At 45.7% G+C, this 19414-nt stretch overlaps 1 protein-coding gene across 1 annotated transcript; it reads right to left on the reverse strand.

Annotated features, from left to right (window-relative positions):
* Positions 1-250: 250 nt before the first annotated feature.
* LOC143933681 (fish-egg lectin-like) lies at positions 251-18740 on the reverse strand. Its single transcript, XM_077456666.1, has 4 exons — positions 18574-18740; positions 7632-7859; positions 2916-3249; positions 251-436 (listed from the first exon to the last, which is right to left on the reverse strand). The coding sequence occupies exons 1-4, from the start codon at positions 18683-18685 to the stop codon at positions 289-291; spliced, it is 822 nt and encodes a 273-aa protein (XP_077312792.1). The 5' UTR covers positions 18686-18740; the 3' UTR covers positions 251-288.
* Positions 18741-19414: the final 674 nt, after the last annotated feature.

A 19414-nucleotide genomic window follows, 5' to 3' on the forward strand; every position in this document is an offset into this window, starting at 1 on the left:
GGGGGGGCTGAATATAAATGTACCCCACACAAGATAAGTCCTGGTTTAGCAATATTTCTCTGACAATGAGAAAGGACACAATTTTAGAGAAACAAAAAGTTTATTTGCTCCGAAATTTTTTTGACTGGAAGTCCTAGCTAGCATTAGATTACTTTATTGGCAATGCAAAATATTGCAGAAATACAAGAATACCCAAATACCAATCGACAGAGATAAGTAGACGGAGAGAGAGAAGTCCACAGACTCCACACTATAGAGAACTCTGCTTGGTCTTGTGTTATGTCCAAATCAGGCACTGACTGAACATCGAAGGATGTTTTCATTTGGGGTGATAAGCCACAGATATCCTCTGTCGTATGTGACGTGTTTGAAAGCAAAGGAAAAGTCCAGGCGGGTCCAGTATGTTCCAATTGGGTTTTTGTCATTGATTCCAATTCTAAAACAAAAATATTTCTGTTATACAACATAAAAAGTCATATTAATGTAGCACCTTTGTCCTAAACAGGGCTGCTAGTAGATTTAGATGTGCTAGGTGGTAACTAGCCTGGCTAATTGGTAGTCTTTGATAAAATGATTTTCTTCTAAGCTTGGATTTAACTCTGGTTTCTCCCTGTTGTCAATAGGTGGCACTGTTACTTTTGGCATTAGTAGTAGAGTGAGTATACTATTCCCAGCCAATCAGCAGGATGTTTCTTTGGCCGCTGAGACTGCTGGGTAAAGGTATTTATTTGGAGAGAGTAAGGTGATTGAGGTTCTTCTCACCTGGGCTGCAGCCTGGGTGGATGTGTGTGGAGCAGCAGCCAAGCTGTAGGCCTGAAGCCTGAGGCCTAACCACTTGTAAAGGGGCTTGTCCTGAGAGGAGCCAGATCATTCCTGGGAGGCAAGGGAGAAGTTGCCAGAGGGTCAATAACTCTTGCTGCAGGAGGCAGGTGTAAAGGGATGGAGTTTTGAAGGAGTACCAGAGAGGACTTTGAAGTAGCTGGGAAAGCTTCCAGCGAGAACTCATCCAAGAAGTACGAAAGATATCTGTGGGGAAAGCTTGAAGAAGTACAGTGGAGAGCTGTGAGATAAGCTTGAGCCAAGCTTCAGGCTCTACAGTGGGATACTGTGAGTAAAGTTTCTGCTATAGGAGACAGCAGTTGCTACGAGATGCAGATGGCTGCATTCAATTTATAGGCCCTTTTTCTGTATTGCTGTCGGCCTAGTTCTATTTTTGTTCATGGAGTTTGCAAGTTTGCTATTGCATTTGCCTAAGGGTGTCCTGTGCCCTAGCCCTCTTTCCCACATTTCCTGTTAAGAAAAATAAAACTCTCTTTGTTCATTTTTAAAAGTGACTGGCGCCCTTCTTTTCACCTTGCACTACACCACCATCCCTAGTAACCTGCACCCTGAGGACAGGGGCGGACTGACAACTCATGGGGCCCCCGGGAAATAGGAGATTATGGGGCCCCCAGGCAATAGGAGAAGATTATGGGGCCCCCGGGCAATAGGAGATTATGGGGCCCCCAGGCAATATGAGATTATAGGGCCCCCGGGCAATAGGAGATTATGGGGCCCCCGGGCAATATGAGATTATGGGGCCCCCGGGCAATATGAGTTTATGGGCCCCCAGGCAATATGAGATTATGGGGCCCCCAGGCAATATGAGATTATGGGGCCCCCGGGCAATAGGAGATTATGGGGCCCGCAGGCAATATGAGATTATGGGGCCCCTGGGCAATAGGAGATTATGGGGCCCTCAGGCAATATGAGATTATGGGGCCCCCAGGCAATAGATTATGGGGCCACACAGTATACACAAACACATACAGTATACACACACAGACACACAGTATACACACACAGAATACACACACAATGAAAAGGTACTAGAGAGGTGGGGCAGCTATAATCTTGGGATTTTTAAAAAAACACAGATTTTTACATACTGTCCCTGGTTTTATTGAGGCTGGCAACCCTGATGGGGCCCCTTAGTGGCATAGGGCCCTCGGGCAGTGCCCTAGTGCCCGAATGGTCAGTCTGCCCCTGCCTGAGGAGGAATATCAGCCCTCCCTAACTCTGGGGGTCACCACCAGGCCTCTGGAGGTTGGGGAGAGCGCTACATTAAAAATATTGTTTCCTCTAAGGAAAATTTTAGGGAATCCTGGCCATCATTGGCATTAGTAGGATAAACTTTCCAGACTGACAAATGAAGGATGTATAAAACTATCGTTATTTGATGTATCATTTAATGCCTATGTTGAGGATTCAAAAAGCACTATCTCATTTGAAAAGGGAGCAAAACATACCTACCATTATTGTGAGCATGCACAGCAGTTGCTGAATGATATGTATTTGTCCAACTGGTCATTCTCAACATTCGCAATTAATACTTCTTTTCCAAATTGACAGTTTTTTTTTTGTTTTGTTTTTACACATTGCCTTAAAGAGGAAGTAAACCCTGATGAGTTTACTTCCTCTTTCATTCCCTGTAAAGGTAAAGCATAATGGACTACTATGCATCGCATAGTAGCCCATTATGTGTCACTTACCTGACACAGGAGCCAGCGAAGTCGCTGCTGTCCCCTGTAGTCCGCCGCATCCATCTTGTTGGCGGTGTCTCGCAGCTCCGCCGCTGTCATTCGGCGAAGCCGCGATGACGTCACTCCCGCGCATGCGCACGGGAGTCGACACGCGCGGCAGCTCCATTCTTGGAAATGCCGCGCTCAGTGCGCCTGCGCGCCACTGTCTACGGCGCATGCGCCGTAGACAGCGGTGCCCGTTTTCGGGCAAATATCTCCTAAACCATATAGGTTTAGGAGATATTGCTTGGACCTACAGGTAAGCCTTAATCTAGGCTTACCTGTAGGTCAAAGTGGTTTGTAAGGGTTTACAACCACTTTAATGCTACTGCATACATAGTTAAAAAAAAATACCTTCTGTACACGTGACCTGCTGAGTCTACACCATACACGGAACCATCTGTGCCAACCTCTACCATCTCCAGAGAACCTTTAATCTGCTGCTGTTGTGTTCCCTGGCATGTTGTTGGGTTGACATTGTGGCGGAAGTAAATATCGTCGTCGCTGTTGACTCCCCAGCACCCCAGTGGACCACAGCTGTAATATTTCAGTGACCCCTTCAGTGGTGTCCAGGTTACAGAAGAAGATCCTGAAACTGTGTCATTCTGTCTCAAGCAGTAAACGTTGTCCTGTGTATTCACTCCACCCAAGAACTTATCACCACCAGCATCTACCTGCTTCAAGAGCCCTGTTGAAAAAAAAAACACATTGGACTATTAAATTGAGTGTAATGACAGAAAGAACATTAAAACAATAGTTAAATGGGATTGGAACTCTCCTATGCAGTAGCATAGATCTCATTGCTGCTTAAAGTGGTTGTAAACCCTTACAAACCACTTTGACCTACAGGTAAGCCTAGATTAAGGCTTTCCTGTAGGTCCAAGAAATATCTCCTAAACCTACACGGTTTAGGAGATATTTACTAAAAGACAGGCACCGATGTCTACGGCGCATGCGCATGCGCCGTAGACAGCGGCGCACAGGCGCACTGAGCAAGCCGCAGATCACTACGATATGCTGCTCGTGTTGGCTCCCTGCGCATGCGCGGGAGCGACGTCATCGCGGCTCCGGCGAATCACAGTGCCGGAGCAACGAGACTCGGAAGTCACTCCGGGATACATGGCAGCGGCGAAGATGAAGACGGAGGACCGCTTCAGGGGCTTCGTTCTCAGGTAAGTTATTCATAATGAGCTAGTATGCTATGCATACTAGCTCATTATGCCTTTGCCTTGCAGGTTGCATTTTTTTTTTTAAATAGCTTTCACTTCCTCTTTAAAGCATGGTGGCCAAGTGTCCTCTCCTTTGCAGAACAAGCAACAATTACGCAAAATGTCCTGTGCCACTTCAAGGCCAATCACAAGTCCCACCAGCCTGGGGAACACAAAGTGGCCACAGCGGGGCAGTCATTTTTCCTTGTAGCAGGAAGATGTCCAGCCAATCTTTACAGGATGGCTGGCCTTTCCATTACAGTATCTACTGTATCAAAAAGTAATTTATAAACTATAACAGTTTCATAGATAAGGATCATTGTAATTTCCCTCTGGTGATCACTGTACATGGGATATTAACAAACTTTGTTGCAGATTCCTACCTTTTGTTATTTTGAAGAAATCCCTGTTTATTTCTCTGTGCACCTGTGAGTCTAATGGGAGGGGTTTCATAATTATCAACCAGCTGCTGCAGCTGTAGGGCTCTAATGAGGAAAGTGGCAGTTTCTGCATCCCTTTTGATGAGATTTCCTATTGGGAGTATCTTACCAAAAATTAAATGTTTGTTGCAGGAGATGCCAAAAATCTGACTTGTACCTTAGTGTAGACTTTGGGGAAAATTAGTGAGCCAACATTCTGTGTACAGAACACCTCAAGGTAGCCATATTGCATTTTACAGAAAATGACAGAGGCTGCAGATTGAAAATGAAAGGTTTAATAACATTCAATTACGATATGATTTGTGTTGCAATTGTATAAGCTATATTATTTTTTTTTTTAATTTGATATTTTTTCCCCCCATGAAACTGGAGTTACCCTTTAATTATAAGTGTATCACCATTTATAGTTTTTTCTTAGCTTCTTTGCAAAGTCCCACAAATACCCAAAAATCCTGACAATAAAGTCTTCCTAATGAAACTTAAGCCCCGTACACACGAGCGGACTTTTCAACATCCAAAGTCCGACGGACTGAGTCCGTCAGACTATTCGATCGTGTGTGGGCTGCAACGGACTTTAGCTTCGCAAAAGTCTGACGGACTTTAGAAATGAAGCATGCTTCAAATTTTCCCGACGGAACTCCGCCGGACCCGGTCCCCTTCGAAAAATCCGCTCGTGTGTATGCTACTCCGACGGACTAAAACCGACGCTAGGGCAGCTATTGGCTACTGGCTATGAACTTCCTTATTCGAATCCAGTCGTACGTCATCACGTTCGACTCCGTCGGAGTTTGGTGTGATGGTGTGTGTCCAAGTCCGTTCGGTCGAAAAGTCCGCCAGAACTCCGTCGGAACTCCAGCGGAACTCCGGCGGAACTCCTTTGGAAGTCTGCCGGACATAAGTCCTCTCGTGTGTACGCGGCATTAGTGTGATGATGCGTGGTAATGATGCTGCACTGCTCCTGAATTTAGAGCAGAGTTGCCACTTACATGTAGGCTGTGCCTGCTTTCTCAGTGGGATGAAAAGTGTTTCTGCGTAATTGACTATCAGCATTATCACTGATATGTAGCGCCGGCTCCTGATGAGCACGCGCTATATGTTTTTTTCAATTTAATATTCCTAAAACCACATTTGGGTTTTGGGGTTAATTATGCCAAATTATGGTTTCAGTACCAGTCTTGCTGGGTTGCACTGGGTTCTCCTTGGCCACAGGTGTCACTGTCACCACTGGCAAGTGTGAGAACGCGGTTTAGCCAAGCGTATTGAATGCCATTCTTTCTCAGAACTAGCCCAGTGGGAGTGTCATCCTGCTGTGCATTCTGGGAGAGGGTATTTAAGGTACTGACATCACGTGCTTCAGGGTTCCGGTCCAGAAGATTCTTCTGTCTGTTTGGTCCTGGTCCTCCTGACCAGCCCCCATAGCCCTCATGGCCTGGGGTACGGATCCACCCAATTCCAAGTCTCGGGGCTGGATAGCCAGAGGTGAAGTAACTGAGAGGAGGATTCAAAGGTGGTCTGGTGCCGTCTCACCTGAGGAGAGGCCCAGCAACTGGAGAAGCACCCAGGGGAGGACTCTTTGGCGGAGAGGCTATGCACAAGGCTGGCTCGGAAGGAGCCTGGAGGCTCAGATGAAGGACACTAAATGGATCTACACTCATACGGTATTGCCGGAGCGGCTGCGAGATACTGGTACCGTATGATAGCTCTCTAGATTTACTTACACTCCTCAGTTACATTCAAGTCTGTGGCAGAGACTTTGTTCTACTAAAAGAGGAAGCAAACCCTGATGAGTTTACTTCCTCCTTCATTCCCTGCAAAGGCAAAGCATAATGGACTACTATGCATCGCATAGTAGCCCATTATCTGTCACTTACCTGACACAGGAGCCAGCGAAGTCACCGCTGTCCCCTGTAGTCCGGCACATCCATCTTCTCGGTGGGATCCCGCAGCTCCGCCGCTGTCATTCGGCGAAGCCGCGATGACGTCACTCCCGCGCATGCGCACGGGAGCCGAGACGCGCGGCATTGCGCGGCATCTTCGTCATCGAGGATGCCACGCTCAGTGCGCCTGTGCGCCGCTGTCTACGGTGCATGCGCCGTAGACAGCGGTGCCCGTCTTCGGGCAAATATCTCCTAAACTGTATAGGTTTGGGAGATATTTCTTGGATCTACAGGTAAGCCTTAATCTAGGCTTACCTGTAGGTCAAAGTGGTTTGTAAGGGTTTACAACCACTTTAAGCACTCTATCGGCTGCTAGGCCTAGTGAGAGGAGGTCTATCCGGTAGCTGTGAGAATCCAGTTGTGAAATGATAATTCTCTGGATTTCTATGGTGAGAAACTTCCTTCCTAACCCTCTACCCTGCATTTAAGAGACTGTGTTATCTTTTAAATAAATATCCCAAAAAGAGGATCCAGTGTCAGTTTCTGCAGTTCTTTGGGCCATCTACCTTGGGAAACCCCCTAGACGTGCACAAGGTCAAGAAGGTAACGGTAAGCCCAAATCAAACCAGCACCTCCTTCGGGGGTCAGTGCTACATACACAAGCCTAAAGCTTTTCATTCAGCACCTGGCCACACCTAGTCCCGTCCACTGCTTTCTGGAGTGACAGCTCTGCTTCTGCTGCTGAACCCCTCCCACTGTGAGCTGCAGTGTCTGGGAGGGGGAACGTGTGAGACACAAATGAAGACGGATTTGGCTCAATCAGGGAAGATAAAGGGAGTGTTTTGCTCATTTTATGAGGTTTGTGCTTCACCCCGTACCTGGCTTTGGTACTTGTATAGACTCTAATACAGGAGTCTTCAGTTACATAGTTTCATAGTAGGTGAGGTTGAAAAAAAGACACAAGTCTATCTAGTCCAACCTATGTGTGTTCTTTTATATCAGTATTACATTGTATATCCCTGTATGTTATTCAGGTGCTTACCTAATAGTTTTTTGAAACTATCGCTGTGACGCTGTCCCCCGCTGAAACCACCGCCTGTGGAAGGGAATTCCACATCCTTGCTGCTCTTACAGTAAAGAACCCTCTACGCAGTTTAAGGTTAAACCTCTTTTCTTCTAATTTTAATGAGTGGACACGTGTCTTATTAAACTCCCTTTCGCGGAAAAGTTTTATTCCTATTGGGGGGTCACCAGTATGTTATTGGTAAATTAAAATCATATCCTCTCTGAAGCATCTCTTGTTCAGTTGTGCTTTAAATTTACATGCACAATTCCACATTCCATCCAGACTCAGGAGCGCACAAGAGTGTAAAACAGGAAACAAAATACAGCCCATTGTATTTTTTAGGGAATGAAAGGAATGCTTCTATGTACAGTACTTTCTAAAATGAAGCAGAATGTCTCAATATTATGTTGATGATATACATATGTATTAGATATGCTCATATCTGGCACATAATATATCAAAGATTATTTTATTTTTACCTGATACAGACATCCATGTATTGTTTTGCCTTTTATAGATGTGTTTCTCTTTGTTCACACCCCAAACTCCAGCAGGTCCAGCAGAAACATGGATGAGCTTCCCAGGAATGTTCTTCCAGTGATTGTCTACCCATCGGTAAACGTCATCATTACTGGTCACACCGTACACTTCACCAGCGCCGGCATCAATCTGTTTCAGTTTCATTGACATTAGTGTGCACTGCAAATCTGAATTCAAGAAAAATCATATAATTTAATAAATAAACTGTACATGCATAATAGAATATACAGTATATAAATATATAATATACAGCACAAGTGCGACAAAACAAGTGTGACAAAAATCTTTTATTTATTTATTTTTTGAATATTTAAAAATATACAATTTGCAAATGGTTACATTTAACATACCATATTTACCGGCTTATTACATGCCCCTTCATTTCAAAAGGGAAGTTTCAGGAAAATAATAAAACTTCGAAGCAAAATAAGGGTCAGTGCCCATCAATGTAGCCTCACCAGTGCCCATCTGTAGCCTCACCAGTGCCCATCAATGCAGCCTCACCATTGCCCATCAATGCATCCTGATCAGTGTCCATCTGCAGCCTCACCATTGCAGCCTGATCAGTGCCCATCTGTAGCCTCACAAGAACCCATCAATGCAGCCTCACCATTGCCCATCAATCCAGCCTCACCATTGCCCATCAATGCATCCTGATCAATGTCCATCTGCAGCCTCACCATTGCAGCCTGATCAGTGCCTATCTACAGCCTCACTATTGCCCATCAATGCAGCCTAATCAGTACCCATCTGCAGCCTCACCATTGCCCATCAGTGCAGCCTGATCAGTGCCCATCTGCAGCCTCACCATTGCCCATAAATGCAGCCTGATCAGTGCCCATGTGCACCCTCACCATTACACAGATTATTTACTCGGCAGCCAAAACACCAAGTCCTGTCTCCTGGACTAACTCCTATGACAGACAGAACATTGGTCCAATGCCGGGACATGTGACGTCTATGATAGGAGCTGGTCCAGGAGGCGTGACTTCGTATTACAGTGGCTGCTGAGTAAACGGGAGATCCCCGCTCTGTGTAATCCGGCGGCGCTTGCTCCCCCCTTCCCCTCCGAGGCAGCACAATATTGTTGTATAATATGCACACATCATTTTCACTCTATTTTCAGGGTTAAAACAGGGTTGTACGCAGATAAATACAGTCATTTGTTTTATGCCGAGGCAGTTTCATGGTGTGCACGCACACATGGGGGTGGGGGGCAGCCGGTCATCCTGTGACATTTAGGGGGGGCGCAAAATTATTCCTCCTCTGACTTGTGGGGGTCTGTGCTGCAGCTTACTGCCTCTCCGCTGCACCCTATTCCAACTCCCCCGCCCCGGGACTCCTTCAGTCCAGCCTTTTAACCTGGTGCGGCCTGTGTGTGAGAACAGTAGAGGGAGAGGGGGGATGCTTGGAGATCATCGCAGAGGTGCAGTGGCTGTTAGCTCCCGGCAGGGGACACCAAGGATCGGCTGGGTGGCAGGACTCCTAAACAATACTGCCCATCCAGTGCTGGGGAGAGCTCTGATCAGATGGACGATGAGGCTATGGAGAAGTCAGGAGGATGATGAATCTATTACATCGAACTGTATATGTGGGGGATAGGTGAGGTGTGTGAGTTGTGCAGGAAGTAGGAATCAGGCAGGTCAGTTTAGTGGTCAGGTAGGTCAGTGTAGTGGTCAGGTAGGTCAGTGTAGTGGTCAGGTAGGTCAGTGTAGGGGTCAGGTAGGTCAGTGTAGTGGTAGTGCAGACTTTGATAAAGTGCTGAAGCGTTAAACATGTAGTCATGGCTTCCTCTGAGCCTATGATGTTCCACTGCTGATTACTGACGAGTTCCCATTGTTTCTGGCTTCCCTTTGTTTCCGTGGTAACGCTGACGTCACCCAGTGCGTCCGGCTCCTAGTCTGCCTGCTCGGCTTTTTTGTCTTCCTTCCCCCTTTTGGCTGTTCCTGTCTAGCCTTTACACAGCTCAGCTACACAGCATCCTCATAGGAGTGTCATTCCACATCCCACGGTAGGGCTTGCTGTGCCCATCTGAGGATCCTCCTTACCGTGCCTGTATGTGTGTTTGTAGGCTGAGTGCTTTCATCTGTCAGCTACAAGATTTGAGACACCATCCTCCCCCCTGCCCACTGGGATTTTCATACCATCTAATTAGAGTTGTGACAGCGCTCTCCCCGGTCCAGCCTGAAGCTGATTGGTTGATGTTAATCCCCTCTCATCCGGACTCAGCAGTGGTATCATTTATTATTTATACCAGTATCTTATTTAGCTATATGCTTTTATGACTGTTCTGCAACCATCTACAAGTATCTATACTACTATTGACTGTTGCTGCAACTTTTTATATTTTGACTCTTAACCACTTTCAGACCGGACCATTTTGCTGGTAAATGACCAGAGGTCTTTTTACACTTTGGCACTGCGCTGCTTTAACTGGTAATTGCGCGGTCATGCAATGTTGTACCCAAACAAAATTTGCGTCCTTTTCTTCCCACAAATAGAGCTTTCTTTTGATGGTATTTGATTGCCTCTGCGATTTTTATTTTTTGCGATATAAACGTAAAAAGACCGCAAATTTTGAAAAAAAATGATATTTTCTACTTTTTGTTATTAGAAAAATCCAATAAACTCAATTTTAGTCATACATTTAGGCCAAAATGTATTCAGCCACATGTCTTTGGTAAAAAAAAAGTCAATAATTGTATATTTATTGGTTTGCGCAAAAGTTGTCACATCTACAAACTAAGGTACGTTTTCTGGAATTTACGCAGCTTTTAGTTTACGACTGCCTATCTCATTTCTTGAGGTGCTAAAATGGCAGGGCAGTACAAAACCCCCCCAAATGACCCCATTTTGGAAAGTAGACCCCCTAAGGAAATTGATAAGAGGCATGTTGAGCCCATTGAATATTTTATTTTTTTGCCTCAAGCGATTGAATAATGACAAAAAAAAAATTTTTTTTTTTTTTTTACACAAAGTTGTCACTAAATGATATATTGCTCACACATGCTATGGGCGTATGTGAAATGACACCCCAAAATAAATTCTGCTGCTTCTCCTGAGTACGGGGATACCACATATGTGGGACTTTTTGGGAGCCTAGCCGCGTACGGGGCCCCGAAAACCAAGCACCGCCTTCAGGCTTTCTAAGGGCGTAAATTTTTGAGTTCACTTCTCACTACCTATTACAGTTTTGAAGGCCATAAAATGCCAAGATGGCACAAAACCCCCACAAATGACCCCATTTTAGAAAGTAGACACCCCAAGCTATTTGCTGAGAGGCATGTTGAGTTCATGGAATATTTTATATTTTGCCACAAGTTGCGGGAAAATTACAAACTTTTTTTTTTTTTTTTTTTTTTTCACAAAGTTGTCACTAAATGATATATTGCTCACACATGCCATGGGCATATGTGAAATGACACCCCAAAATAAATTCTGCTGCTTCTCCTGAGTACGGGGATACCACATATGTGGGACTTTTTGGGAGCCTAGCCGCGTACGGGGCCCCGAAAACCAAGCACCGCCTTCAGGCTTTCTAAGGGCGTAAATATTTGACTTCACTCCTCACTACCTATTACAGTTTTGAAGGCCATAAAATGCCAAGATGGCACAAAACCCCCACAAATGACCCCATTTTAGAAAGTAGACACCCCAAGCTATTTGCTGAGAGGCATGTTGAGTCCATGGAATATTTTATATTTTGCCACAAGTTGCGGGAAAATTACAAACTTTTTTTTTTTTTTTTTTTTTTTCACAAAGTTGTCACTAAATGATATATTGCTCACGCATGCCATGGGCATATGTGAAATGACACCCCAAAATAAATTCTGCTGCTTCTCCTGAGTACGGGGATACCACATATGTGGGACTTTTTGGGAGCCTAGCCGCGTACGGGGCCCCGAAAACCAAGCACCGCCTTCAGGCTTTCTAAGGGCGTTACAGTTTTGAAGGCCATAAAATGCCAAGATGGCACAAACCCCCCCCAAATGACCCCATTTTGGAAAGTAGACACCCCTAAATTTAGGGGTACACTAGTGAGACTAGGTAATAAATGGCGGGTGCCCTGAAACTATAAAAAAATAACTAACCAACCAGCGTCACCTGTAACAGTTATATGGTGATCACTGGTGAAAGGGTTAACTAGGGGGCAATCAGGGGGCTTTATGCGGTAGTATATGGGGGTCCCTGGCGCTATAAAAAGCTGCGGCGAACCTAAATACCTACTTGCCTAACTAGCGTCACCTGTGACACTAATACAGCGATCAGAAAAACGATCGCTTATTAGGCTGGGTTCACACTGGAGCGATGCGGGAACGCCACGAATGCGCGGCGGGTTCCCGCATCGCATGCCTCCCGGCGGCAGTTCACACTGCCCTATGCGAACTGCTGGGAGTGTCAGTGAAATGTTACTGACACCCCCAGATCAGTTCGCATATCGCAGTGCGATCTGCAAACTCGGATCGCATGGTGTGAACACCCATGCGATCCGATTCTGCTGCGGGCCAAAAAAAGGGTCCCGTGCGAATTTGCGGCGGGTGCGGCGGGTGTGGCGGGTGCGGCGAATGGCTGAACTCGAATCGCACAGAGATCGGATGTGATTTGCACTGCAGTGCGAATCACATCCGTTCTCAAACCGCTGCAATCTGAACCCAGCCTTAGTGACACTGGCGACGGGGGGTGATCACGGGGTTAAACCTTTATTGGGGGGGTTAGGGGGGTACCTTAGAACTAAAGGGGGCTAACCCTAACTGCCCTAACAGTTATTAGTCACAAATGACACCCGCCGGGTGATCAGGGGGTTAAACCTTTATTAGGTAATAAATGGCGGGTGCCCTGAAACTATAAAAAAATAACTAACCAACCAGCGTCACCTGTAACAGTTATATGGTGATCACTGGTGAAAGGGTTAACTAGGGGGCAATCAGGGGGCTTTATGCGGTAGTATATGGGGGTCCCTGGCGCTATAAAAAGCTGCGGCGAACCTAAATACCTACCTGCCTAACTAGCGTCACCTGGGACACTAATACGGCGATCAGAAAAATGATCGCTTATTAGGCTGGGTTCACACTGGAGCGATGCGGAAACGCCGCGAATCCGCGGCGGGTTCCCGCATCGCATGCCTCCCGGCGGCAGTTCACACTGCCCTATGCGAACTGCTGGGAGTGTCAGTGAAATGTTACTGACACCCCCAGATCAGTTCGCATATCGCAGTGCGATCTGCAAACTCGGATCGCATGGTGTGAACACCCATGCGATCCGATTCTGCTGCGGGCCAAAAAAAGGGTCCCGTGCGAATTTGCGGCGGGTGCGGCGGGTGTGGCGGGTGCGGCGGGTGCGGCGAATGGCTGAACTCGAATCGCACAGAGATCGGATGTGATTTGCACTGCAGTGCGGTGCGAATCACATTCGTTCTCATAAACCGCTGCAATGTGAACCCAGCCTTAGTGACACTGGCGACGGGGGGTGATCACGGGGTTAAACCTTTATTGGGGGGGTTAGGGGGGTACATTAGAACTAAAGGGGGCTAACTCTAACTGCCCTAACAGTTATTACAGTCACAAATGACACCAATGCAAAAAAAAAAAAAAAAAAAAAAAAAAATGACATTGGTGTCACTGTGACTGGGGGGCAGGGGTAATTGGGGGGGTGATCGGGGGGTAAAGGGGGGGTGTGAGTGTGCCTGGCATGTTCTACTGTGTGTGGGATGTGTTGGTGCAACTCACTGATCCGCTCTCCTCCGTGTCGGAACGAAAAATACCGACACGGAGGAGAGAATACATCACTTCCTCTCCTGTGTTTACATTACAGGAGAGGAAGTGATGTCACCGGGGATTTCTATTCGTCGGGAGCGATCGCGAGGGGGTGGCCATGAATGAATGGCCGTCCCCTCGTCCGGGATCGCTCCCGAACGAAAACCGACCGCCGCAGGCACCGGGCGGGGGCCCGATCGGGCCCCCGACCCGCGGGAGGCAAATCACGTACATGTACGTGCTTATGCCTGCCCGTGCCATTCTGCCGACGTACATCGGCGTTAGGCGGTCGGCAAGTGGTTAAAAAAAAAAATTCATCATGTTACTTATCTAAAGACTAATACGTTTTCATGCGATTTCCATTGTGCACTGCTTTTTATTTTCTGTATCCTGATATCCATTTTTCCAGTGGTTGGTAGCTGCACTGGAACCTAGTTTACTATATATTTTTCAGGTTGTACATGACAATGCACATGACTAGTAGTTTGTAGCGCTAATAGGAACTGTATATAGGTAGGTCAGTGTAGGGGTCAGGTGGATCAGTGTGGTAGGCAGGCATGTCAGTGTAGTGGGCAGGTAGGTCACTGTAGTGGTCAGGTAGGTCAGTGTAGTGGTCAGGTAGGTCAGTGTAGTGGTCAGGTAGGTCAGTGTAGTGGTCAGGTAGGTCAGGGTAGGGGTCAGGTAGGTCAGTGTAGTGGTCAGGTAGGTCAGGGTAGGGGTCAGGTAGGTCAGTGTAGTGGGCAGGTATGTCAGTGTAGTGGTCAGGTAGGTCCACTTAAAGGCTTATACACACTATAAGTGTAGCACCCTGGAGTTTAGTCAGGAAACTCCTCACATATTTCCTTGCCAAGAGTAATTATCTTGGTCGATTGATAGGGATCTATTGATTTCTCCCTAAGTTTGGCCTTGTTGCACTTTTCTCTTCTACCACTGGGTGGCCGGGTACTTGATGGTACTAGATATGAGAAGGGCAACCCAAAGTCAGGTTATGAGTATATGGGGTATCTCAGCCAATGAATCCCTTGGCCTGCTGGGAGAGCCTATATATTTAGGGGAGGTCAGGTGATCCCTGCCACCTGGACTGCAGTCTGGGTGGACGTTTTTCGTACGCCCTGGGCTGCTAGACTGGAGATTGGGCCTGTCTCAGGGGCATCTGGCTGCTAGGCTATGTGAGGGCCTATCCAGAAGTAAGAGAGCAGCGCAGGGCTGGGATTGCGGCTTGCAGTCCAAGCAGAAGTGACGGTTCTGCCAGCGGGAGAACCTGTCAGTGGTCGGAGGTAGAAGGGCAGCTGTCGCCACGAAGGGACCAGTCGCCTTTAGAAGGGACTACAATGAGTAACTGAAGAAAGTACCAGAACCATATTCTCACCGAAAGGGCATGGTGGAGAATAGGGAAACTTCAGGCGCTGATCAAGTCAGGGACCTAACCAGTGGAGGAGATGCTTGCAGAGTAGCCTTGTGTGTCCAGCCAGGGACCGAGCCGGTTAGCAGGTGTGAAGCTTGAAAAGTATCTGGAGTGCCATACTAGGGATCCAGCGGAGAAGTGGGGGTGACGCTTGAGGGGATACCACCAGTAAACCATCAGTGAATCAGAGGGTCTAGTGGGAGACCAGCAGCTCAGTAATGAAGAACTACAAGGAGCAGTTGAAGTGGAGCTGAAAGAACAGTTGCATTTGAGTTAGGAACTGTTAAAGGACTATTACCATAGAGATAGCATTCCTGCAAGTGCAGATGTGGCTTCTTGCTGCACAGCTGTCCTCCTTTTGAAATTTCTGAGTCTGCCAATTGAGTTTGCAACTATCTAAGGGTGTCCTGGCCCTAACCCTCTTTCCCCTAAAAAATATATAAAAAGGACTGTCAAAAGAAATAAAACCTCTTTTAAATCCAAGAAGTGTCTGGTGCCCAATGACTTTCATCATCTTTGCACCCACTATGCCTCACAACCCACTACATATTGAAGGATGTCAGTTATCTTTGGACTTGGAGGTCCTCATTAGACTGAAGAAGGCTGGAGACCTTAGACATAAGAAAATCGGACGAACATTTTTGTCCAAAGAATTTTGATAGGATTTCCGAATAGTGTGAAAAACTCTTTTGGAATGACTTGCCCTTTAAAGGAATCATGAACTAGGATAACTGTATTCAATTTGCAATATAATATGTAATACCACTGGAAAGTGAAGGGATGTACAGTAACCCAAGGCAACCAATCAGAAATCACTTAACTACTTGCCATCCAGGCCATTTCTGACACTTCACTCCCACATGTTAATAATATCCTTTTTTTTTTTTGCCAGAAAATTACTTAGAACCCCAAACATTATATATATATATATATATATATTTTTAGCAGTATTTACACAGCAGGTTTTCAAACGCAATTTTTGGGGAAAAAAGGCACTCTCATGAATTAAAAAAAATAAAACACTAAAGTTAGCCCAATTTTTTTGTATAATGATGATGTTACACCAAGTAAATATATATCTAACATGTCATGCTTTAAAATTACATCTGCCGTGGAATGGTGGCAAGCTACGGTGCTTAAAACTCTCCATAGGCGACACTTTAAACGCCTTTATCAGTTTAGAGTTACACAGAAGGTCTGATACTAGAATTATTGCTCTCGCTCTCACATTCGCAACAATACCTCACATGGATGGTGCGATAGCCATTTACATATGCGTGTGATAGTAACGTATGTGTTCGCATTTGTGCGTAAGCACGGTGGGACGGGGGGGGGGGGCTTTATATTTTTTTATTTTTTTTAACAATTTTTTTATTTTCTTTTACACTTTTTTTTGTACTAACTTTATTGTTATCAAAAGGGATGAACAACATCAATGTGACATCATGGGTCGTGACAGGTCCTCTTTATGGAGATAAAAATCCAAAAAGGTTGCGCTCATAAATAATAATAAAATAAAAATATTACACTAATCCAAGATAACTCAATTTAAACCTAAATAAATAAATCTTAAATCCTGTGAAAGAATTATAGATAACAATTCATCAAGATAAAAATAATAAATGAACATCAACTAATATAAAAAAAATCCTAAAAAAATTAATTAACGTGAATAATCGTGAACTTCACATAGATATGTCCATAAACATTCCAAAAAATCTCAAAAAGCAAATATTTCTATAAGAAAATTCTTATAAAAAAAAACACAAATCCAAATACAGAAAAGAAATGAAAAATAAAAACATATATGGAAATCAGTCCACAGTCCGTGAAAAGTTTTGAATGATGACTGGGATATTTTCCTCAATAAAGTGACTTGTGCTGAAGAAATTTTTTTCCACAATAAGGTGATTTGTGGTGAAAAAAATCCCACCACCAGATGCAGTGCACGCTTACCGGCTGTGAGAGATTCAAGCGCATATAGCCATAACCCGGCTGGGACCTTTCTCCTTGAAGGAGTCTCCACACACAGTCCAATCGTCGAGACGATCCGATTGGTGAGATCCTCTGGCAAGGTCGCCCAGTTCCACTTAGTCAGCTCTCTACTGATACCATATGGTATGGCGAAGGGTAAATCATTGTTTGCTCGAAAGAAGGGAAGGTGGAGCAAACATAGGTAAAACCCGTAGGGCACTTTTATTAAAAAAAACGTATCAACAGAAAAAACGATCGTATATATATATTAAAGAACATTAAAACTTGCATAGAATTGTGGCCGGCCGGCTACAGAACACACGCCCGTGCTTGTATACAAACGGACACGCGGTGACGTCAGCACGTCGTTCCTCCCTATACGCACGGACATAGCACGCGGTGACGTCAGCACGTCGTTCCTCCCTATACGCACGGACGTAGCACGCGGTGACGTCAGCACGTCGCTCCTCCCTATACGAACGGACATAGCACGCGGTGACGTCAGCACGTCGCTCCTCCCTATACGAACGGACGTAGCACGCGGTGACGTCAGCACGTCGTTCCTCCCTATACGCACGGACATAGCACGTGGTGACGCCAGCCCGTCGTTTCTCCCTATACGCACGGACGTAGCATGCGGTGACGTCAGCGCGTCGCTCCTCCCTATACGAACGGCCATAGCACGTCGCTCCCCCCTATATGAACGGACGTAGCACGCGCTGACGTCAGCACGTCGCTCCTCCCTATATGAACGGACGTAGCACGCGCTGACGTCAGCACATCGCTCCTCCCTATATGAACGGACGTAGCGTGCGGTGACGTCAGCACGTCGCTCCTCCCGATATCTTTATGGAGAGATCTGGGGTCCGGCCTCCCATGCAACCGATCAGACACAGATCGGTCTGATCAGCTGCTTTTCTGGCCGCTGGTGGTCAGGTAAACAAAGGGGCAGGACCGGAAGTGTTGATATAACTCATCGCTCCCAGTTTCTGGGGTTACAGAGAGGGGGACAACGTCAGTTCCTCTCTCTCTGTACAGGGCAGCCATTGCCACCGGCCTCATCGCTCCCGGCCTTTGCAATGGGACTGGGGAGCTGGGGAGAGGCGGCGGCAGGAGGGGGGTGGGACCACCCTTCCGCCACCCTAATAAGTTATCGAGTGGCTAATTAGCCAGTCGATCACTTCTGCATGTAAGAGAATCGCCTGCTGCAAAGAAGGATACTGGGATGATGCCTGTAGGTACAGGCATCATCCGCGTATAACCACTGAAACTCGGGGACGTCCATGTATATACCTTTGGTGGCAAGCGGTTTAATTAGCTTGCCTTTTCCAAGATGCTTAATACCGAACTCTTATTGAGTTTAAATAGATACACGCAAACACCTTATAGCAGCCTTTCTCAACCTTTTCAACAGAGAGGAACCCTTGAAATAGTTCTCCGGTCTCGGGGGAACCCCTGCTAAAAATTAGAAATCTACAACTCCTGATACATTAGTGTGATGGTCAGTGGGAAGAACGATCCTTACACTTGTGGGCATTGGGAAGAATTACCTACTTACAGATAGCTAAAAATATCAATGGTGTCGGTGGAAACTTATCTGAGAGGTAGAAATTGCCCAATGCTGAAGGAACCCCTAACAACCTCTGGAGGAACCCTAGGGTTCCACAGAACCCTGGTTGAGAATCACTGTCTTATAGTGTCTGACCCCCGTATTATGTGGAAACATATGGAAAGGGTGAGAAGACGTACTTGTAGAGGCAGAGATTCCGGCACACAGCAGGAGGAGGTTCACAGCGAAGAACATCTTGGCAGGTGAGGGTGCAGGTTGGCAGCTATAGAGAGATGGGAGACTTTGTTCCATACATATGATTCCTGGACTCCACCTAATACGGGAAGCTGGTCTACCATTGGCTGACAGAAGGAATTTAATAAAAAAAAAACATACAGTGATTTTTTTTTTTTTTTTTTTATCGTGTAAATGTTTTTGTCAAACTGTATGTATGTATATATAGTATACAGTATATGTGTAATATGATCTAATATTATTCACAGAGCTATCAAAAATAACATTAAATATCACATTACATAAGTACAAATGCACACACTGAACGAAACATGATATATTTGTCCTTTTCCAACTTCCTGCTTGAGAAGGCTTACAGTGAGATAAATGGATAATCGCACCACGAAAACTGAATCAGTCCTAAAGAAAATCATTAAAACTTTTTGTACTTAGGGTGTAGTGAGATGGATATGTACAATTCCCTCTTCTGGAACCCAATCCCTCTGTCCCTATTTTTTCTACATCCATCCCTCCTTAGGCATGCCATACAGATCTGTATAATAAACCTACTATCACTATAATTCTACCTTTATGTTAAAGTCCCTGACAAATTGTTTAAAGCCTTAAATTGGACTGTGTATGGGACTTTTACTTAGTCACTTTTTACATGTGTGGCATTTGGGACATTATTTAGAGCTTATTTTTATTTGCATTATTGTTTTATTTTGCTGTCTCATATTTACTTTTAGGTTTATAGTGTGGAGTGCTTCTCTTTTATCTGATTAATTGTTTTCAATGTGTATAGTG

Source organism: Lithobates pipiens, unplaced genomic scaffold (genome assembly GCF_037356315.1).
Source record: "Lithobates pipiens isolate NorthernLeopardFrog02 unplaced genomic scaffold, aLitPip1_a1.2 Scaffold_27, whole genome shotgun sequence".
Classification (NCBI taxonomy): Eukaryota; Metazoa; Chordata; class Amphibia; order Anura; family Ranidae; genus Lithobates; species Lithobates pipiens.